At 43.7% G+C, this 18,503-nt stretch overlaps 2 protein-coding genes across 4 annotated transcripts in view; one reads left to right on the top strand and one right to left on the bottom strand.

Annotated features, from left to right (window-relative positions):
* Positions 1–18,503, top strand: part of LOC142097574 (heparan sulfate glucosamine 3-O-sulfotransferase 2-like) — a 303,244-nt gene that overhangs the window by 70,838 nt on the left and 213,903 nt on the right. The window lies entirely within an intron of this gene.
* USP31 (ubiquitin specific peptidase 31) overlaps positions 1–18,503 on the bottom strand; it is a 40,840-nt gene that overhangs the window by 8,626 nt on the left and 13,711 nt on the right. Inside the window, exons 2-12 of one of the 3 annotated variants that reach the window (XM_075179528.1) lie at positions 14,488–14,613; positions 13,196–13,284; positions 12,910–13,002; positions 11,407–11,542; positions 10,171–10,315; positions 8,918–9,086; positions 8,110–8,221; positions 7,913–8,007; positions 6,786–6,863; positions 457–586; positions 2–121 (exon numbers count right to left, since the gene is read on the bottom strand). In XM_075179528.1, coding sequence (XP_075035629.1) covers positions 2–121; positions 457–586; positions 6,786–6,863; positions 7,913–8,007; positions 8,110–8,221; positions 8,918–9,086; positions 10,171–10,315; positions 11,407–11,542; positions 12,910–13,002; positions 13,196–13,284; positions 14,488–14,613 — 1,293 coding nt within the window. The remainder of the gene's footprint in view (position 1; positions 122–456; positions 587–6,785; positions 6,864–7,912; positions 8,008–8,109; positions 8,222–8,917; positions 9,087–10,170; positions 10,316–11,406; positions 11,543–12,909; positions 13,003–13,195; positions 13,285–14,487; positions 14,614–18,503) is intronic. The other 2 variants (XM_075179531.1, XM_075179529.1) reach the window with 2 other exon arrangements.

The raw sequence follows: 18,503 nt of genomic DNA, 5'->3' as shown, positions 1-18,503 counted from the left end.
CCTGTCGGAATCTCTTTAGATGTAGAATAAGTACATCAGGCAGGGTCCACAGGCTGAGTTTAATGCTGCCCTGTTGAAGCTGTTTGCAGTGAGGACAGCGCCAGGCATTGCCAGGAGCCAGCTGCAAATAGGCAGCATAAGCAGTCAGGCACAAGTACAAAACATACAGCACAACAAGTGAATACACTACAGGAAACAACAAAAGCAAAAACACAGCACAAAACAAAGTTCTGCAAAAAAGTTTTCTGGCCCATATTTGAACGTTTCTAACAAACGCCAAATACTAGAAGGGCACTAGAAGGGCCAGCATGCATGTAAATGGACATTCCACAGCCACAATAGGACTGCAATCCTTCCCTGGTTCTGTGTAGCGTGCAAACAATGTTAATTCAAATTTGTGAGTAGGTTGAGCACAACTATTACTGCCCCCATTGCTCAGGATGGTGTTGCACTAACCTGCTCCTCTTTGGTATACAGATGAAAACACTGGGAGAGACTGCAGCACTGAGGCTGGTGATGAAGCTCCCGCTGCAGGCGGACACTCTCAGAATCCGGGACATATTCCTCTTCTGTGTTACCAAAAAGGCTGCAGGGAACAGGCACAGTTACTGAAATCCAATACTTTAACAACAAAAGTCATCAAAATAAATAATTCATCCAAATATTGGATTGTAACTGTAACAAGCATGCTTTATAGCACTTCCTATAACACAGCTGGGAAAGCACTTACATTCTATTTGCAGTAATGATTTCCAACTTGCTCTAGATCAGTCAATTTGCTGATGGGCTGCTAAATATTTGAACTTTTGCAACTTTATTAGGAGCATGAGTCCACATGAACACTGCTCAATTTGGCCTCACATTTCTGGTATAGACTACAACCTATTATGTGGTAAGATGGCAATCACGTTTGTATTGGTATAGGGTAATGCGCTATACCAAGCGCAGCAGCCCTAATTCCTGCCTATTCTACACAGTACTGTCACCATGCACTGGGGGTTCAGGGTGCGTGAATTTCCCTTCAGCTAACAGCCTGTGCCCAGCATGCTCACATGCTTCTATATTTATACATTAAGATCCCATCTACAATTTGCCATTACAAATACACCTGTGCACACAAGAAATATGATATGCAGTGAAAGCCAGCAACTGTAACCCCATCAGGTTTGAATAGGGAGTGCCGATTAATGTAAGTGTGTGATCTATGGGTGCTATACCCTCTCTGGCACGAGTGGCTCAGTGGTTACGGATTCTGACTTGCATGAGGACGTTGGTTTTCATTCAGCGTCAGCCACACTGTTACCGCAGGCATTGTCAGTGTGACAAACATTCCTGCTCGTTACGCCATTTAAAATAGTTTTAGAAAGAAGCCACGGCGACACCAAGGTATCCATTTACAGAAGGTTTCATTGCATAACCCTATGCACCACCAGGACTGGGGACAGAACACATTCTTATATTGTAGTCGGAGCTTGTTGTAGTTACATGGAACCTCTTAAAGAGCCGATAAAAACCTCAAGATGGTCATTGCTGCGCTAGTGAAAAATCAAAATTGGTGCTTAGGGTAAAGGATTAAAGCAGCTGATGAGATGCGATTTCCCACAAGCATGTCATTACTCTCAGTAATGCTGTAAATGAGGAGGGATAAGTAGGAAGTGGTAAGCTGCCTCTTGCTGCGAGCTGACAAGGTTTCCTTCTCACTTTCCTCTGCACTCTGTAGTCACATAACGCTGTGTGTGTCAACGTGGGCTAGAAGGTGATGTATTATTCAGGGGAATGTTCTGCACTTACAGGATGAAATGGCCAATACCCTGCAGGGAAAATAAGCAATTGACAGAACCAGGAGGGGAGGGGGGGTGGCGGGGGGCAGCAGTTGTCCCCCAGAGCCGCCCCACCCCCCACTTCTGGCTCTTGCTAGTTATTTCTTCCTGTGGTCTGGTTTTACTTCTGTGCCATTCATAACGGGTCCAGATGCAAATAAGCCTTCACAAACCACCTCTCTTCTAATGTAGAGTACAACTTCTTACAGAGCCAACTTCATATTTAATAACCGGGTGTACAGTTTTGGTTTTCTGATAAAGTGGTCCTGAAACCCTGCAGAGTGGAAGCAGCCACTTTCTGGGATGAACAAAAAAACATATTTCCTCATGTATAAGATGCACCTTTTCCCCCCAAAATTTTGGGTCTAAAACCTGGGTACGTCTTATACAGGGGTAGCGGGGATGCAGCATTACAGTGGCAGCGGGGATCCAGGAGGAGGAGGACAGGCAGAGTGGCAGCGGGGATCCAGGAGGAGGAGGACAGGCAGAGTGGCAGCGGGGATCCAGGAGGAGGAGGACAGGCAGAGTGGCAGCGGGGATCCAGGAGGAGGAGGACAGGCAGAGTGGCAGCGGGGATCCAGGAGGAGGAGGACAGGCAGAGTGGCAGCGGGGATCCAGGAGGAGGAGGACAGGCAGAGTGGCAGCGGGGATCCAGGAGGAGGAGGACAGGCAGAGTGGCAGCGGGGATCCAGGAGGAGGAGGACAGGCAGAGTGGCAGCGGGGATCCAGGAGGAGGAGGACAGGCAGAGTGGCAGCGGGGATCCAGGAAGAGGAGGACAGGCAGAGTGGCAGCGGGGATCCAGGAAGAGGAGGACAGGCAGAGTGGCAGCGGGGATCCAGGAGTAGGAGGACAGGCAGAGTGGCAGCGGGGATCCAGGAGGAGGGGGACAGGCAGAGTGGCAGCGGGGATCCAGGAGGAGGACAGGCAGAGTGGCAGCGGGGATCCAGGAGGAGGAGGACAGGCAGAGTGGCAGCGGGGATCCAGGAGGAGGGGGACAGAGGCACAGTGGCAGTGGGGAAGAGGGGGCGTTTGCAGGGAGAGTAGCAGCGGGGATCCAGGCGGAGGAGGACAGGCAGAGTAGCAGCGGGGATCCAGGAGGAGGGGGACAGAGGCACAGTGGCAGTGGGGAAGAGGGGGCGTTTGCAGGGAGAGTGTGCTGTCCGGCTGCTCTGATCACAATCAGAGCAGCTGGCCATTAACACTCTCCCTGCCTTTTTTAACAGCTACGGTATTATTTTTTAAAAAAAATTTGGGGGCCAAAGTTAAGGTGCGTCTTATAGATGGGAGCGCCTTATACATGGGGAAATACGGTAGATGTGAGAATGAAGACCGCTTTCCACCATATCCCTGTTCTCTCCAGACTGCCGTAAGAACACATGCTACTAGCGCTTGCCTGAATGACGATCAGTTTACCAGGGAGTATCCTAGTGACCGAGCCGACGACACCAGATTAATGAAGGTAGTACAGAAAGCGGCTGAATTCAGTGATGAATGAGCTCATTTAGATCAGACTGCCGTGTATATTAGTAGTGTATGAGAAACCAGGGACTGTATGTCCAGAAAACATCTCCAATTCCAGAAAACAATAGATGTTTAGATCACAGTTCCTCAGAATGAAGGGCAGGCCCTTGACTCTGCCTAGACAATATTCAGACAAGCTTGTCACTGAGGCAATTATACAGCTCTGCTTAACTTTGCAGGTTAGAAGACTCCTTTCAGAAGCAGAGTAATAAAACCAGACAGGTGTAACCTGCATCAACTGAGCTATCAAAACAGCTTTTGAAACAAGAGTCGGCAGCCATCCGTGCGCAAGCTGCTCTGAACTCTTAACTCCTCATCAATGCTCTAAAACTTGGCTTCTAGTTGGTCTACAGCAGATGCTGCTTCATCCCAGCTTCAACGTCTTCCATTAACCCCTTTAAATAACAAAAAAAAAACAACACATGATAGAAGAAGATATGATGTTTAACAAGAGTTAAGAAACAGGGAAAAAGGCAAATGAGAAAAAGCAGGAGAAGGGTCGGGCCATCAAGTGACTCTCGTTGTTGTAGGACTAAGGCAGCAGCTTGGGCGTGCTGGTAGCTGTGGTTCCACAAGAGCCGGAGAAGCCACGCAGGATTACACGACTCTGGCTGCACCCAGTATTGTCTATGGATAAGAGTTGCTGATAAGCTAACAGGCGATTACAAAATGAAGAAATAGGTTATGAGTCCGCCAAAACTAGATAGGAGACCGCTTGTCATCGGTTACCCCAAATGTCATCTAACATGATCTGCCTGTATACTTGGTAGGGGGAGCAGGAAGTTATATCAATAGATGGGGAAAGCCTCATGTGTTGGAATGTCCATAGGGGTTCAAGGGAGATGCAAATTGGGCGTCTACTGCATATTCGTGCTATTAAGTCCACGGTGATCCAAACCTATAAGCAACGGACAAGGAATCTGCTAGAACATCCAGATTACACTACATCTTATAGTTCTGAGAACAGTCACTGCTCCTATACTGAATAACTCCTCCCCATTCACAACAGTCTTGCACTAGATCTCTGTTCCTGTTCTTTAGAAACCATCATTATTAAATCTAGTCGTGAACCTGTAACTGCCCAACCTGTATGGAGGAGGCTTTACTTGTTCTTCCTCAACTTATATGCACTCTGCTAATATGGCAAAAGCAAATGTGAAAATGACAGTGAACGATGCAATATCCTAAAGATAAAAGCAAATGAATATATATCCCATACTTGCCAACTTTTCCTCGTTGGCTTCAGGGAGATCCCGGGGGAGGTTGATGCAAGGGGGCGGGGTTTGATAAATTGCATCATTTTGGCCCCACCCCCTAAACGGTTGTCACAATTTTGGACAATTACAGCAGGGGGCGAAGCTAAGGTGACGCGATATTTGCCTCATTAATCCCCACCCCTCATCTATTGCAGAGGCTAGAACCGGGAGGTTGCCCTGATCTCCCAGAAATGCGGGAGTCTCCCAGACATTCCGGGAGAGTAGGCAACTATGCGTTAAAGAAAAGCAGCTAATGAATCTCTAGAGACTGAAGCGTCTTTTACATTTCTGTCTCCATTACTGAAGTCATGTTGTCTTACCTGTCAGTCTTTGATTAAATCTTGGTCTACATGAAAATGGCCACCTCCATAGGCATCAATACATGGACATAAAACATAATTTCTGAACTGTGTCATCATGCCACAGATGGCGAAGCCAACTACGTCCTGTACTGGCTCAGCATCAGGGAGAATGCCAGACTATTCAGGGAGTGAGGGAGATCACCCCTATTTCAGGGAGTGTTGGCAAGTAGGATATATCCCAGGCCATAAGGTCACACTAGTAAGAACTTTCCTAAGCTGCCTGGAAACTAAACCATAGTGTCTACTATAATGAGGTCATCAAGAGATTCAGATCACAGATGCTGAGCGGATAAAAGATTACATAGAAATAAAAGTTCTAACAGAAAACAATGTTCTGAAGGTAAATAAGATAAAATTATATTTTCTGTCAAATTGCTACTCTCATGTCCGACTCCATGTAAAACCATCAATACTGTTTGGACAATGTCACACCCGGGACGAAAACTACAAAACAACTAGGGTTCATGGGAAAGGGGACATCCCGCACAACAGTTTATTCACACACACACTGACAGATTTTGCTCACACTGCAAGGAAACCGCTCTGAAAATACTCCAGGATCCCGAGTCACGCTGGATTGAAAACATGGCATGAGCAAATCCTATGAAACTGCTTGTGTGAATGAGACACCACAATAAATAACACTGTCAACAATGAACAAAGATGCAAAAAGGTGTATGCCTGGAAAAGCATCATGGGCGTGTCAAGAAAACAATAGCCAAGAACAGCCCCTAAATCCTCCCTGATCTGACAATTCTTGACAGTCGAATGCTAAATCCATGCTTGCAGCTGCACACTGGTTGCTACACATTCCACATGTACAAATGGCACCAAGTGTATAATGCAAAGGTATAAAAATGGACATCAGCAACTGAAAATAAAACAACAACACATCTCAAGCTGCAGCCAGCGGTGTCTGTATATGGAGCTTTGTAACAGTAGGATTGGGGCAATGCGTGTCTATGCCAGGGTTATCTTTATGTCATAAAATTCATGTCCACAAGAGAAAGATCCAAGAGGTATGAATTTGAGCCAATAATTTATTTTAGTCACCAAGATGTATCCCTACTACAGCCCAAGATTATTATAAAGCAAGAAACAGAGTTGCACATGGAAAAATACTTACTATTCCTGCTATAGTTTATACCCCTCCTGTACCGCGCCTATTCGCTGATCTGTATTCGGCACCACAATTCCTTCTTCTACTACAACCCACTCACTATTCATGACAACCAAGTCCCATCCTTCCAGCCACATAACCTCTACGTTTCTCTGCTCCACCCCCTGGTGATGGCTGCCTAAATACCACCAGCATGGCACACAGACAATATTCATGTACACAGATTGCTAGGGACAGCTCTGTTCTATAGCAGGAGGCTCCGAGAACATGGTGTCCAAGCAGAGCATATATGCAGACATGTGTAATTACCATAGTGCAGCTCCTAGCAATAGCAAGGAATATATTGGAGAAGCGGTGTTACACAAAAGCCTGCTTAGAGACACACCAATATCGCTTGGCACACTAGACTCCACTACACAAAACTCACAACAGCCCCACCTCCTCTTTGTGTACACATGCAGCAAAATAATATAAAGTAAAATGGTCAAAAGGCGAGGAAAAAGCAAATACTGGCCTACGTGACCTCAATGCAACAGGAAATATGACAGTTACTCTTCATATAAAGCATTCGCCATTATAAGTGCAGTGATCCTTTATATAGTGCCAGCAAACCATGCAGCGCTTTACAAAAGACAAAAATCAGGCCTGTGAAGGTAGAATGGCTCTGCTCCAGATATCATTCTGCAGATCAGTTTGTATACTCACTATTCCTTAGTCTCTCTGTCCCATTCTACCACCAGCTTCACGTGAGCAGCCCCACCGATACCGCAGGATTTCAGAGCCCTGCAACAAAACAAACAGCAGATTGAGCAGCCGCCACCACCCTCGGGGCTGCCCGCAGCCGCCACCACCCTCGGGGCTGCCCGCAGCCGCCACCACCCTCGGGGCTGCCCGCAGCCGCCACCACCCTCGGGGCTGCCCGCAGCCGCCACCACCCTCGGGGCTGCTGCAGAACCGGGAGCTGCAGACATTTCTAAGGGAAATGGGACACATGTAGACTAGTAGAGGACAACTAGCATGAAAATGGAAGCTTCAAAAGCTTTATTAAGCAAAATAATACATTTTTGTCAATAATGACATTTAATATCTCAAATGGAAAAAAAAAAGGATATTAATCAGATAACGCATTGAAACGGCTGCACTCTGAGCATAACTAAGCAGTCTATAAAATCAGACACCATTGCCCGAGTGTGAGAACTCACAATACAGGTTTGCTGCGAGTATAGGACATTATAACAAAGTCCGATTGATTATTTTTTTTAGCGTTTTCAGAGATTAAATAGTGATCATATTGGAAGATGTATTATTCAGCTGTAATAGAGCTATCCTTTTTTACACTTCACACTGATTGCTTGTTAAACGTTCAGGAGACAGTAAGTGTTTGATTTATAAAATTCCGAATATGAGAACGGGTTGGGTGGTAAAACCTGACTGGCGTGAACAGTCTAGGACAGCGATGGTCCACGGTTTTTTTAAGTCACGCATCACGTGCCAGTAAGGAGCGCTACTCAAGTTAGAAAAAAAACTCACCTTGTCTGCTCTTTGCAAATCCATATTTTAGGTTCACAAAAAGCCAAATAGACAAACCATTTAAGGTGATCAGTTAACACTCCATACATGTCTGTCTACATTGCACAGTGTGCGCACCTATGAGCTCTGTACATATTACAGTTCCCATTTTCAGGTCTTTCTTATCCCAGATCAAAGCTGAATTTTGCCCATTCTGACCTAGGACATAACCATTACACAGACTTGTACTGGTCCATCCTATACTAAACACTATACAGAGTCTCCTCCAACACCTCGTACCAAGGAAAACAGTCAGGACTTACCTTTCAACTGTGGGGTGACAGAGGGGTTTTTCTTCCTGAGGTAAGAGGTAAGTTATACCAACAGCAGTAACCACACGAAGGCTAAAGGGACACACCTGTAATAGAGTGCAACACGTGGATTAAGATGTGTACACAGCAAATACATGACATATAAAACATTGTGCGGTATGAGAAGTGCATATCACAGCATCACCCACCTGAACACACACTGAGGGGCGCAAGGAGTACTGCATCTTCTCCAATATCTCCTTCTGTAGGACATCCCATGTGATGTTCCTCTCTAAGTGCAGAACAAACGGCTGCCCAAATCTAAGCAAAATCAGGGTAACATTACAGTATTGACATAGTAGCATCTTCTGTCATAATGGGGGGGAGGTAGACTTGTTCAAAGGGGAGTCTCCACCTTAACTTTTTCTCCCCACTTTATAGAGGTTTGTTTTACTAGTCAAAGCCCCGCGTTATTACTTTTGTACTGTCTGCAGTTTTGATGTAGGCAGCGATAGTGCAGCCAATCAGCTCATCCTCAGATACACAGCAGCACAGAGGCGGTTAGGAGAGGAGTTTGCTGATCTTGCAGCGACCTGTCCTGTGTGATTATGTTAGTGTGGGACAGGTTACATGAGACAGGAGAGTAGGAGAATGGAGGAAAGTTGGAAGTGTTCTATAGCTGTTATAAGGCTGGTGTCCTTGCCATAAGAGAGGCCGAGATAGAGAGGGAAGACATTACGTTGGAGGATTTATCACTAAGAAAGTTTTGCTTCTGAGTGCAAGGCAGATAACGGCACTCCATGTTAATGACACTATTATTGTCCCCACCATAGACTACCAAGTAGCTAATTTCAACCTTAGAAATAATACATTGCAGCTCAATGCAGGCAATTGTCTAAGTTTAACAGGTCTTAAATTTAGAAGTAAAACATCCAATGTCCTGGTGCACTTATATGTCAGAGCAGAATAGGCTGTAGCACAATCATCCAAGGAGGTCAGATTTCCCAGCATGCTCACCTCTTGCCATGTTGCCCGCTGTACGCTCGGTTACACACCAGGATTACAATCCGATCATTCACTCCGAACCGGTTCATAGGTAGCCGCAATGAGCCGGAAGAGTAGTGAGGAGACCTATTCTGGTCAATTCCATTCCTCACATAATTCTGGTTATTGTTCACACAAACTCCTGAGAGATTCAGAGAAAGGACTTCAAATGGCAGGTCAGCAAAATCCAATTAACTAATTATTCAGCTATACCTCCCCAAACACACAAAACAGGATTGTCATTATGATCATAAGAGATCTTGAGAGACCACACTGCTAAGGACAGTCAATAGTCCAGTTTTGAGACCAAGAAGCATTTGGTCTGTTCCTGGCAATTGCAAACAGCATTCAATGTGGAAAACTGCATTAAATGGGCGATTACGTTACTATGCTGCAATATGGGATCTGGATCAGGTCTCTGAAATGGATTTAATAATTAACTGCTATACTAAGGTTTCCAATGGTTAAAAAAAAAAAAAAAAGCATTAATAAGAAAAACACCAGAGGAATATATACTATTACGTCTAGATATATTTCAATGGGGTTGAGTCAAGCACATAGAAGGATATATTGTCTGCGTATTTGCATTTGTAGAAACAAGCATGCACGGTCACACTGTTCACCGGTAGCGGAATAATGAAATAAAAACTACTCTACTAGTAGGATTAAGCCAAAACCAATGGCCAAACTTATGTTGTACAAGGTTTAAATAAAAGTTGCCATTTGTATTCCATTGTCATATTCAGTATTCTCCATCAAGTCTCTCTCAGCTGTTATGAGCACATGAATTGAGTTATAGCGGTTGAGATAAAGTGAAATATCAGCCATAGAGGAAGATTATCCAAACTGTACAGAACACTTTCTTGATTGGCTTTAAACAGGCAAAACTTGCCGCCAAAGCACTTCTAATACAAAGAGTTATGGGTTATGCAGCAAGTAGAAAATGTGTGGGATCCGTTTTGAGTTTTTAAAAATTAATGTTTTAGTGTAATGTGACCAAGGGAGAATACAACCAAAATGTATATTTATAGTAATTGCTGGAACAGACCGTGGCTTACAGAGACAGCCTGCAGAAGATCCACCGTGAGAAGGGCAGTGATTGGATGGCTGCTGGAACTGTTCCAATCCGCCATCTTGAACAAGCCTGCTCAGACCCACTCACACTCTGGGTCACAGCGAGCGCAGCACACACCTTGCACAAACTTATCATTATGGAAAGGTATTACCTCGCTGGCCTATAATTCCTTCAGTAGGGAAGATTTCTGGAGTCTCAAAGGCAAATATGCAGTCACTTTCATGGATAGTGTCCAAGTCATCTGTGTCAGAGAAGGAGCGATGGAAGCCATCAAAATACATTTCAGTTATTACTATCTGGAGTGAGAGAGAAGAGGAGAGGCAAAGGCGTAAGATGGACGTAGCTAGCGAAAGGAGAAAAGCCAGTGGCAATACCAAGTCATTACACTCTACTTTAGTAAGGATAACCAAACACAGCGTAATAAGTAACGGATGTATGTGGTGCAACAAAAATATATTTGTTTTAGCGGAGGAATTCCGTGGCACTTGGATATAGGGCCAAACCTGCTATTTTGCAAACCTCTGAAAGGAATGCAATGTCTACAGAAATAAAGCAAACAAGAGTCACTCTGTGCCTGTGACCACATTTCCCCAAATATTTACATTTTACAGATGATTTGAAGCTGTCATGTTAATGCAGCAATGTAATAATGTGTTATTAAGTTAAGTAGAACAGCACCACCTAGTGGCCATTTTTATGTAGACAACAAGGAAAACAAATTGCTAGGCAATTAATAGTCTTGAAGAAAACACAAGCGTGAGAATATATATATTTCAACAAAATATAAATGTTATTATTATTATTATTATTATTGTTATCCTTTATGTAGGTTCAACATGTCTACCATTGCCATCCAATCTGGGAGACAAACTGGACCTATACAAGGGCAGCGAGTTGCTTAGTGGTTAGCACTTCTGTCTCACAGCACTGGGGTCATGAGTTCGATTCCCGGCCATGGCCTTATCGGTATGGAGTTTGTATGTTCTCCCAGTGTCTGCGTGGGTTTCCTCTGGGTGCTCCGGTTTCCTCCCACAATCCAAAAACATACTGGTAGGTTAATTGGCTACAATTAAATTGACCCCAGTCTATGTGCATTAGGGAATTTAGACACTAATGGGGCAGGGACTGATGTGAGCAAGTTCTCTGCACAGCGCTGTTGAATTAGTGGTGCATATATATATATATATATATATCTAAATAATGATACACTAAAACATTTCTGTTTAAGAACCAATCACTAAAAACAACCTGCAAACCATTAACAGTGGGAAAAAAAAATCCTAACTGAAATAACACGTACGATGTTAAATCAAACTCACTGTAAAGTTTAAACACATTTCCACAGTATTAAAAAACAGGAAATAGCTCCGAATATTGCATAAATTACCTGGTCTGTGGGAATTTTCGTCTCCATGGATATTGCTTCCCGTAACCGCACCACATTGCCAGACAGCGGTACAGCAACCCCAATGCGCATACAGTGAGAGCACTTCCCCTGATAGACCACGGTCACATATAAAGGCCTATAAGAGAGGTAAGAGGCATGCGGGTGAGACAGACATACCAGTGCACCCATCTTCTATACACCGTGGAGGCGGACGTGGTGTGTTATCAATCAATCAATTCATGAGATTGCAGCCTGTATCTCAATAGGAACTAGGGAGATCCCTAAAGAATGGATAGGCTGCATTTTATAGACTGTATGTATTTGTATTTAGGGTGGGACAGGCACATGCAGTCTACACCCAGCGCCGACTGGCTGACATCAGCGGACTGAACATGAATGTAGCGCAGAAAAATTTTCAGGCTATAGTGGCATTGGGCTTCTGTCACACTGGTTGGAGACACAGAACGGCATAATCCTGGAGGACAGAACATGGTGAGTCTGTAGTAACCGTAGGTGCTAGCTGCACTCTCTAGCCTGGAGGCGTTAGCATCCTATGGTATTGATCTACAACAACAGGTATGCACAACCTTTTCTGGTTTGAGGGCCACAATCGGTAATAATACTCATTTAAAAGGATCCACAATAAAACTTAACTTGCATAAATATGTAAAATGTGAACAGGAAAAGAACTCTTTGCAGACATGCCTATCCACATTACAAAATTCACATGGTGAAGGAAACTGTGGTGGGTGTGGCCGTGCCATGTAGTGGGCACTGTCACATGGCATATGGAGCGAGCTATGGCCCTCCCCTGTAGCAATACATTCTCACTCCCCCACACAGTAAGACACGCCCCTGCACATTACTTACCTGTCCTCCCAGGCATAATTACAAAGACAGTCTGGCAGCCAATCATAGTGAAGCTTATCAATTCTGATTTGCTGCTAGACCTCACGGAGTCTGGGGACTGGTAGAGCCCATCCCAAAATTACAGTGAGACCTGGCACAAAACTGATATAGGGGAACCCAGGACAGAAATATTACAGAAGTATTTAACTCCCGGTGTCCTACGTCTCCCTGTATCTGTCCTGCGGGTCATGGGGTGTGCATTAGTCATCTACAATGACCAGCATGCATTGCCAGGAAGCTTTTGTCTAATGACCAAATTAAAAAGCTATAGTTATAAAAGTGTAAATCACATTTTGGAAGAAAAAAAAAAAAAAGTGTGATGTGTTAGTCAGATCCTGTCTTTATAGACAGTACTATATCCTGCTCTCCAGCCCTATCATAAAATCTGCGATGTAAAAGAAGTAGGTTTGACCCGTGTGTAGATTATAGGCCAACTGACAGATGGGAGTGCGCAATAAATGGTTAGAACAATAGACGAAACAGCCGAGCCATTCGGGCTATTATCAGACAGGGTGAGAGCAGTGAAATCAGCATATGCTCTTCAGCCGTGCACAAAGGGTGAGGAGTGTGTTAATCTTTGTAGCCTGTTCTTACCGTGTATGAGGCAAGGGGATTGGCAGAGAGATGCAGAGGAAAGGGTCAAAAGTGTTACTCTGTTTCTGACAATGAGGGCACGTCAAGGAGGACCTATGGGGGGAGAGGTGACAGTAACACCAAGACAATGCATTAGAAACCAGATAAACAACCGGACAATTACTGGGAAAGAAGACAGGGTGTTTAAACATAATATTACAGAGAAGGAAGACAGATGTTTATGTAAGCTGCAGTATACATTAGTGAAGCAAACCAGACCACCATCGGTGGATGTGACGCACGTTACCTATATTGAGCTTGGAAAAGTTCCTGAACAAAGGTCCCGCTGGTTGGAAAAGGCGGCCCCTCTCCTGTCAAATCTTCTTCCACCGGCGGCTGCAATAATTAGAGAACACGTCAGTCAGCTACTTACCACAGGGAACCAAACTCTGCTGTGATAACTACTCATTATACTCTATATAAGGCCGTCCCTAACCACCAGCTCGCTGTAAGGTGACCCTCTGACAAGTACACAACACTTCTCTTAGCTGCTGTAATGGTAGCAGCTCAGGACTATACATAAAGTACAGACTAGCTGAAACCAATAATTTAAGAGTGGAATCAGAATACAGAATTCCATGTGACTTACTATGCAAAAGGGGAACTGCTTACCAGTGCTGAAAAGGCGACATTATCACTTACTACCCACTTAATATGCAAATAAGGGCTTGGTAGAATACATTGTAACAGGATTCAGTATTCAGTGGATGTATATTAGCTCCTTTCAAGTTGTGATTACTGTGCAGTACACACAGTCTAGAGCACCAGGACAGTCACACATCCAAGCACCTCTGTGTAAGAGACAAGCATTACTATAGTATGCCAAGAATAAGTATTGTCACCAGCTTTTCAGAAAAGGTTTAATGATGAAAAAGTCCCCATTCATATGAATTAACGGATCCAGGAATCACATATACAATTGAAGAGTAAATCAGAAGTCGTTTTGTACTCCAATTGTGCTTTTGCGTCATATTTGTTAATGAACACCAAAAGATGCCAACTGTAACAGACCCACCATAAAACCACCAATACAGATTCCCAATAAATAATCACACTATGTTCTCCCCAGAAAGTGTTGCCAGCCGGGTGGCATTAAGAAGCAGCCAGGTGGTGGCAGTTGTAATACTTTGCAATAACAATGAAAAATGTTGGTGGTTATTGCCCACCACACCTGCCAGGACTGGTCAGACTGGTGGTCAGTGGTGTAACACCCACTGCTGGCTGTAGTGCTCACACAGTGCCTGTTCTAATAGGCGAAACAATGGTTTATGCCATTATAATAGGACACTGTTGCACGCCAAGAGCCAAAAATGGTAAGTACAAACAGCCAGGGTGAAGCACCCAGGAATAGGCACTGGGGAGAACATTGATATTAATATAATGTTATTGATCTTCAAAAGGGCTTTTGCAGCAAAAATATTTGTGATTCCAACTGAAATTAAATGATCCATATGGAATCCTTTCCAGTACTTTTGAAGTACAAGAAAGGGGAGTTAGTGCGGCATACTGCACAGCAGGTCAGTAAGAAACAATACCCACCCGAGGCTTGTGCTTTACAACGATGTTCAGGTCCTCGTGGACCCTGTCCAGAAGCCACAGCAGGAACTCCTGGGCATCGTGCTGGGAGGTGCCTCGGTACTGGAGCGCATTCCTGGATACGATGGTCTGTGAAAACAACAAAATAAGTCAACTGGTGTCCATGGGTTATGTCATATTTGAAAACACCAACTACTATGTAGTCAGTATTAAAAAGGGAATTCCCCCCCCCCCCCCCGGGTTTTTTGCTTAAACATTTCTTCCGTATCCCAACCTAGCAATGTGATGAGGGTCCCTCCAAAGAGACCTCTAACTTTTTGTACACTGCATTTTGGAAAAAGGAGGAATTCTCCAAACAGCACTGCCTGGATAATTTACAACTTCATCACAGCATTTGTAAACAGATTACATTTACATTACATTTCACCTGGAAAAGCCATGCAACATGTACTCTATTTGTGAAACAAAATTTGTCAAAACAATATACTTAGAATTTTCTTTTAAACAAAAGCAAAGTAAGAAAATGTTGGCTTAAAAATTGTAAAAGTACAGGGGGCACAACTATGTAATGATTTTTTTTAATGGGGGGAGGGCACAGTCAATCATTTATACATAGCGCCACTAATTCCACAGTGCTGTACAGATAACACTCACATCAGTCCCTGTCTCATTGGTGCTTACAGTCTAAATTCCCTAGCACACACACAGACAGAGACTAATGTCAAATTTAATAACAGCCAATTAACCTACTAGTATGTTTTTGGAGTGTGGAAGGAAGCTCACGCAAACACGGGGAGAACATATAAACTCCACACAGATAAGGCCATGGTCAAGAATTGAACTCATGACCCCAGTGCTGAGAGGCAGAAGTGCTAACCACTGAGCCACCATGGTACTAGAAGTTTTATATATTCCCTGGCACCAGGAGTGGCCCAGTGCTAACCAGCATTGGGCTTCACTAGGTGTGGGGGTCTGATTATTTTTTTGTTTACCCCCCCCCCCCCCCCTTCCCTGAGGGATGCCCCAATGCAGAGTAGCACTGGGCTCTTACAGAATGTAATGTAAAAAGAGTAAAACTGAACATTTAACATCTGGTTTTGCAACACAGTTTATCTTTAACCTCATGTGGTTTAGGGGTGTGCAAACCACCACCCATCGGATGTGGCTTGAGTTTTCAGCCTCTAAACTGCAGGATAGTGGCTTAGGGGTTAGCACTTCTGCTTCACAGTACTGGAGTCATGAGCTCGACTCCTGGCCATGGCCTCATCTGTGTGTAGTTTTGTAGTTTGTATGTTCTTCCCGTGTTTGTGAAAACCAGAGCACCTGTAGGAAACCCACACAAACACTTAAAAAAAAAAAAAAAACACCCCACAGACTAGTAGATTAATTGGCTGCTATTAAACTGACCTTAGTCCCTTTTTGGTCTGTCTATGTTAGGGAATTTAGACTGTAAGCTCCAATCAGGCAGCAGAGACTGAGGTGAGTTCTTGGTACAAAGCTGCGGAATTACTGTCACTATATAAATAGATAAGTATAGTAAATCCTGTGGTTTGGATCTATAAAGCGGATCTGGTGTGTAGCAGTTTGTAAACCGCACTTTAGTACATCTCCCGCTATGGTCTGACATTTTATTGTAATATACAGTTGAATTTGATTCAAATCTTTCTTGGTATAGTGTTTGTGGCATCTCCTGGTGTTCTATACATAAATGTCTGATGCTGCTTCGCTAAACAGATGAAATAGGACTCCTTGAGCTATTGGAAGAAAAATGAGATGCTTTCTGAGACTGGAACTTTTAAAAATGCCACTTACCCATTACATAAACATATACTAATCACAGTTTACTGTGATCACTATGAACAGGCTGTATAAACATTGTGTATTCCACAGTCATATTTTCGGTCCTTTTGCCTATGGCTGTGCCCCCCAATGGTGGTTAGAGGCTATGCCCCCAAGCTACTGCATCGTGAGAGGATTATCACAGATGCACAAGAATAACCACCCTTTGGAAGCAGGTATATGGATTATAGAGCAGAGACAAAATAATGACACTCCTAGCACAAATGTAGGTATTATGAAGTCTTCTTGCCGAGTGCACATCCATTTAAGTCTTATAAACAGCATATAATTAGATATTTGTCTCTAGATAGGACCATTAGACAAAGGGAAAATAAGCTAAAAATTAGAGTTCGAGTTCCTATAAGTAAAGGGCTACAAGAAAAATTGAACAAGAGTCTGCAGCTAGATTTATAGTGCCGTCATTTTATATCCACAACACTTCGCTTTTAAGCTTCCTCCCTAATAACAGGCTCACAGTGTAAACAGGTGCAGGCAACGCCAAACATCGGATGAATGTTTATATTGATGGTTTCAATCCGGTCTTAGAATAGAAGACACGCGTGGTATTTAGTCTTTAATGAGACTCACATTAAACGCACAAAGCAAAAATACAAACAAAGCTTATGGACTGCTTTCCAATTGCTTCCAATGAATGATTAGCTGGGGCTATAGAAGATGTATAGAGCACCTCGGAGAATCCGAACAGAGTCTTATTACATTTTCCCTGGCAACAGAGCTCTGCTCGGTGTTTTCACACTGGCATCAAGAGGGAAGGGCAGGTCTGAGTGTAATTGGTGGTTGTCAGCGTGGGGCCGGACTGCCATGTCCTTTACAGCTAAAGCTTTTAGCAACAAACAACCCACAATCCATTCGCTCAGCACTTTGCTGCACAATTTCCATGTTTTAAGAAATTCCTGCTTCAAGACAAGACCCACGGGTCAAGTTTTAGCTGCAGATAAATGATCCCATAACGAACGGTTTTAAGCTTATTTCTTATTTTATTCTTTATAATCAGGGATGAACAATTTTATCCATTTTGGCAACAGTCTAAACAACTACCCAAAACATACACTCTAAAATGTTTGTAAAATCACCAATTCCTCCATTTCACCTCTCTGCCCACCTGCAACTCCCACAAAGCCCATTATTTTACCACTTACTTCAATGACCAAATAGACTCCATTCAAGAAGGTTTCCTCAACCCAAACATCTCGCCCCAAACCTTCTCTTACACTCCCCCCAACCAACTCTCAGTTCAATCTCTCCAGTAACCAAAGACAAAGGGTAAATGTATCATACCTTTTATAAAAGGAACACTGGAGGTATTGCTGATCGCAATCAGATTCTAGCTATCATTATCTACAACACGCCAGACAAAAGATAGCTAGAAGCCGATTGGTTGCTATCAGCAATACCTCCACATTTCCTCTGTAGTAGGTTCGATACATTTACCCTGAAGCCTCTGCACTCGTCTCATCCTCCTACCCTACAAACTGCCCCCCTCTATCCTATCCCCTTCCCCCTCGGCAGGACCAGCAGACTCCTCTGCTCAGCAATTTCCTCCAAAATCAGTTGTTTTTTTTTTTAAATGGTTTATTGAAAATACTGAAAGCACAACTCTAGAGTAATACAGTAACATATGCAGAGCCTTTACACACAAAAAAAAAAAAGTGCAACACATTGTCACTGCCTTTTGTTTTGTTTTTTGGCTTTGAATTTTACTTACCTACATTGTATTTAAACAGAATACATTTATTTCCCTTTTGCCATTTATATGATGCTGAAGTGGCAGCACGGTGGCTCAGTGGTTAGCACTTCTGCCTCACAGCGCTGGGGTCATGAGTTCAGTGTGTGTGTGTGTGTGTGTGTGTGTGAATTTAGACTGTAAGCTCCAATGGGGCAGGGACTGATGTGAGCGAGTTCTCTGTACAGCGCTGCGGAATCAGTGGCGCTATATAAATAAATGGTGATGATGATGAAGTGCAGTGTTGACCTTCGAAACCATGTTTTTTTACTGTTTCTCCCCCCCCCCTTTACCTTCTTTTTTCTGCATCCCTACCCCTCCTTTCCTTAACTGCATATACTTTGAAAACCAATAAAAATTACACACAAAAAAAAAAAAAAAATGGGACAAAATGTATAGTCACACAAAATGGATTACGGATCACGATAACCAACGG

Source organism: Mixophyes fleayi, chromosome 7 (genome assembly GCF_038048845.1).
Source record: "Mixophyes fleayi isolate aMixFle1 chromosome 7, aMixFle1.hap1, whole genome shotgun sequence".
Classification (NCBI taxonomy): Eukaryota; Metazoa; Chordata; class Amphibia; order Anura; family Limnodynastidae; genus Mixophyes; species Mixophyes fleayi.
Note: the sequence above shows the minus strand (reverse complement) of the source record. Positions and strands in the feature narration are given on the sequence as shown.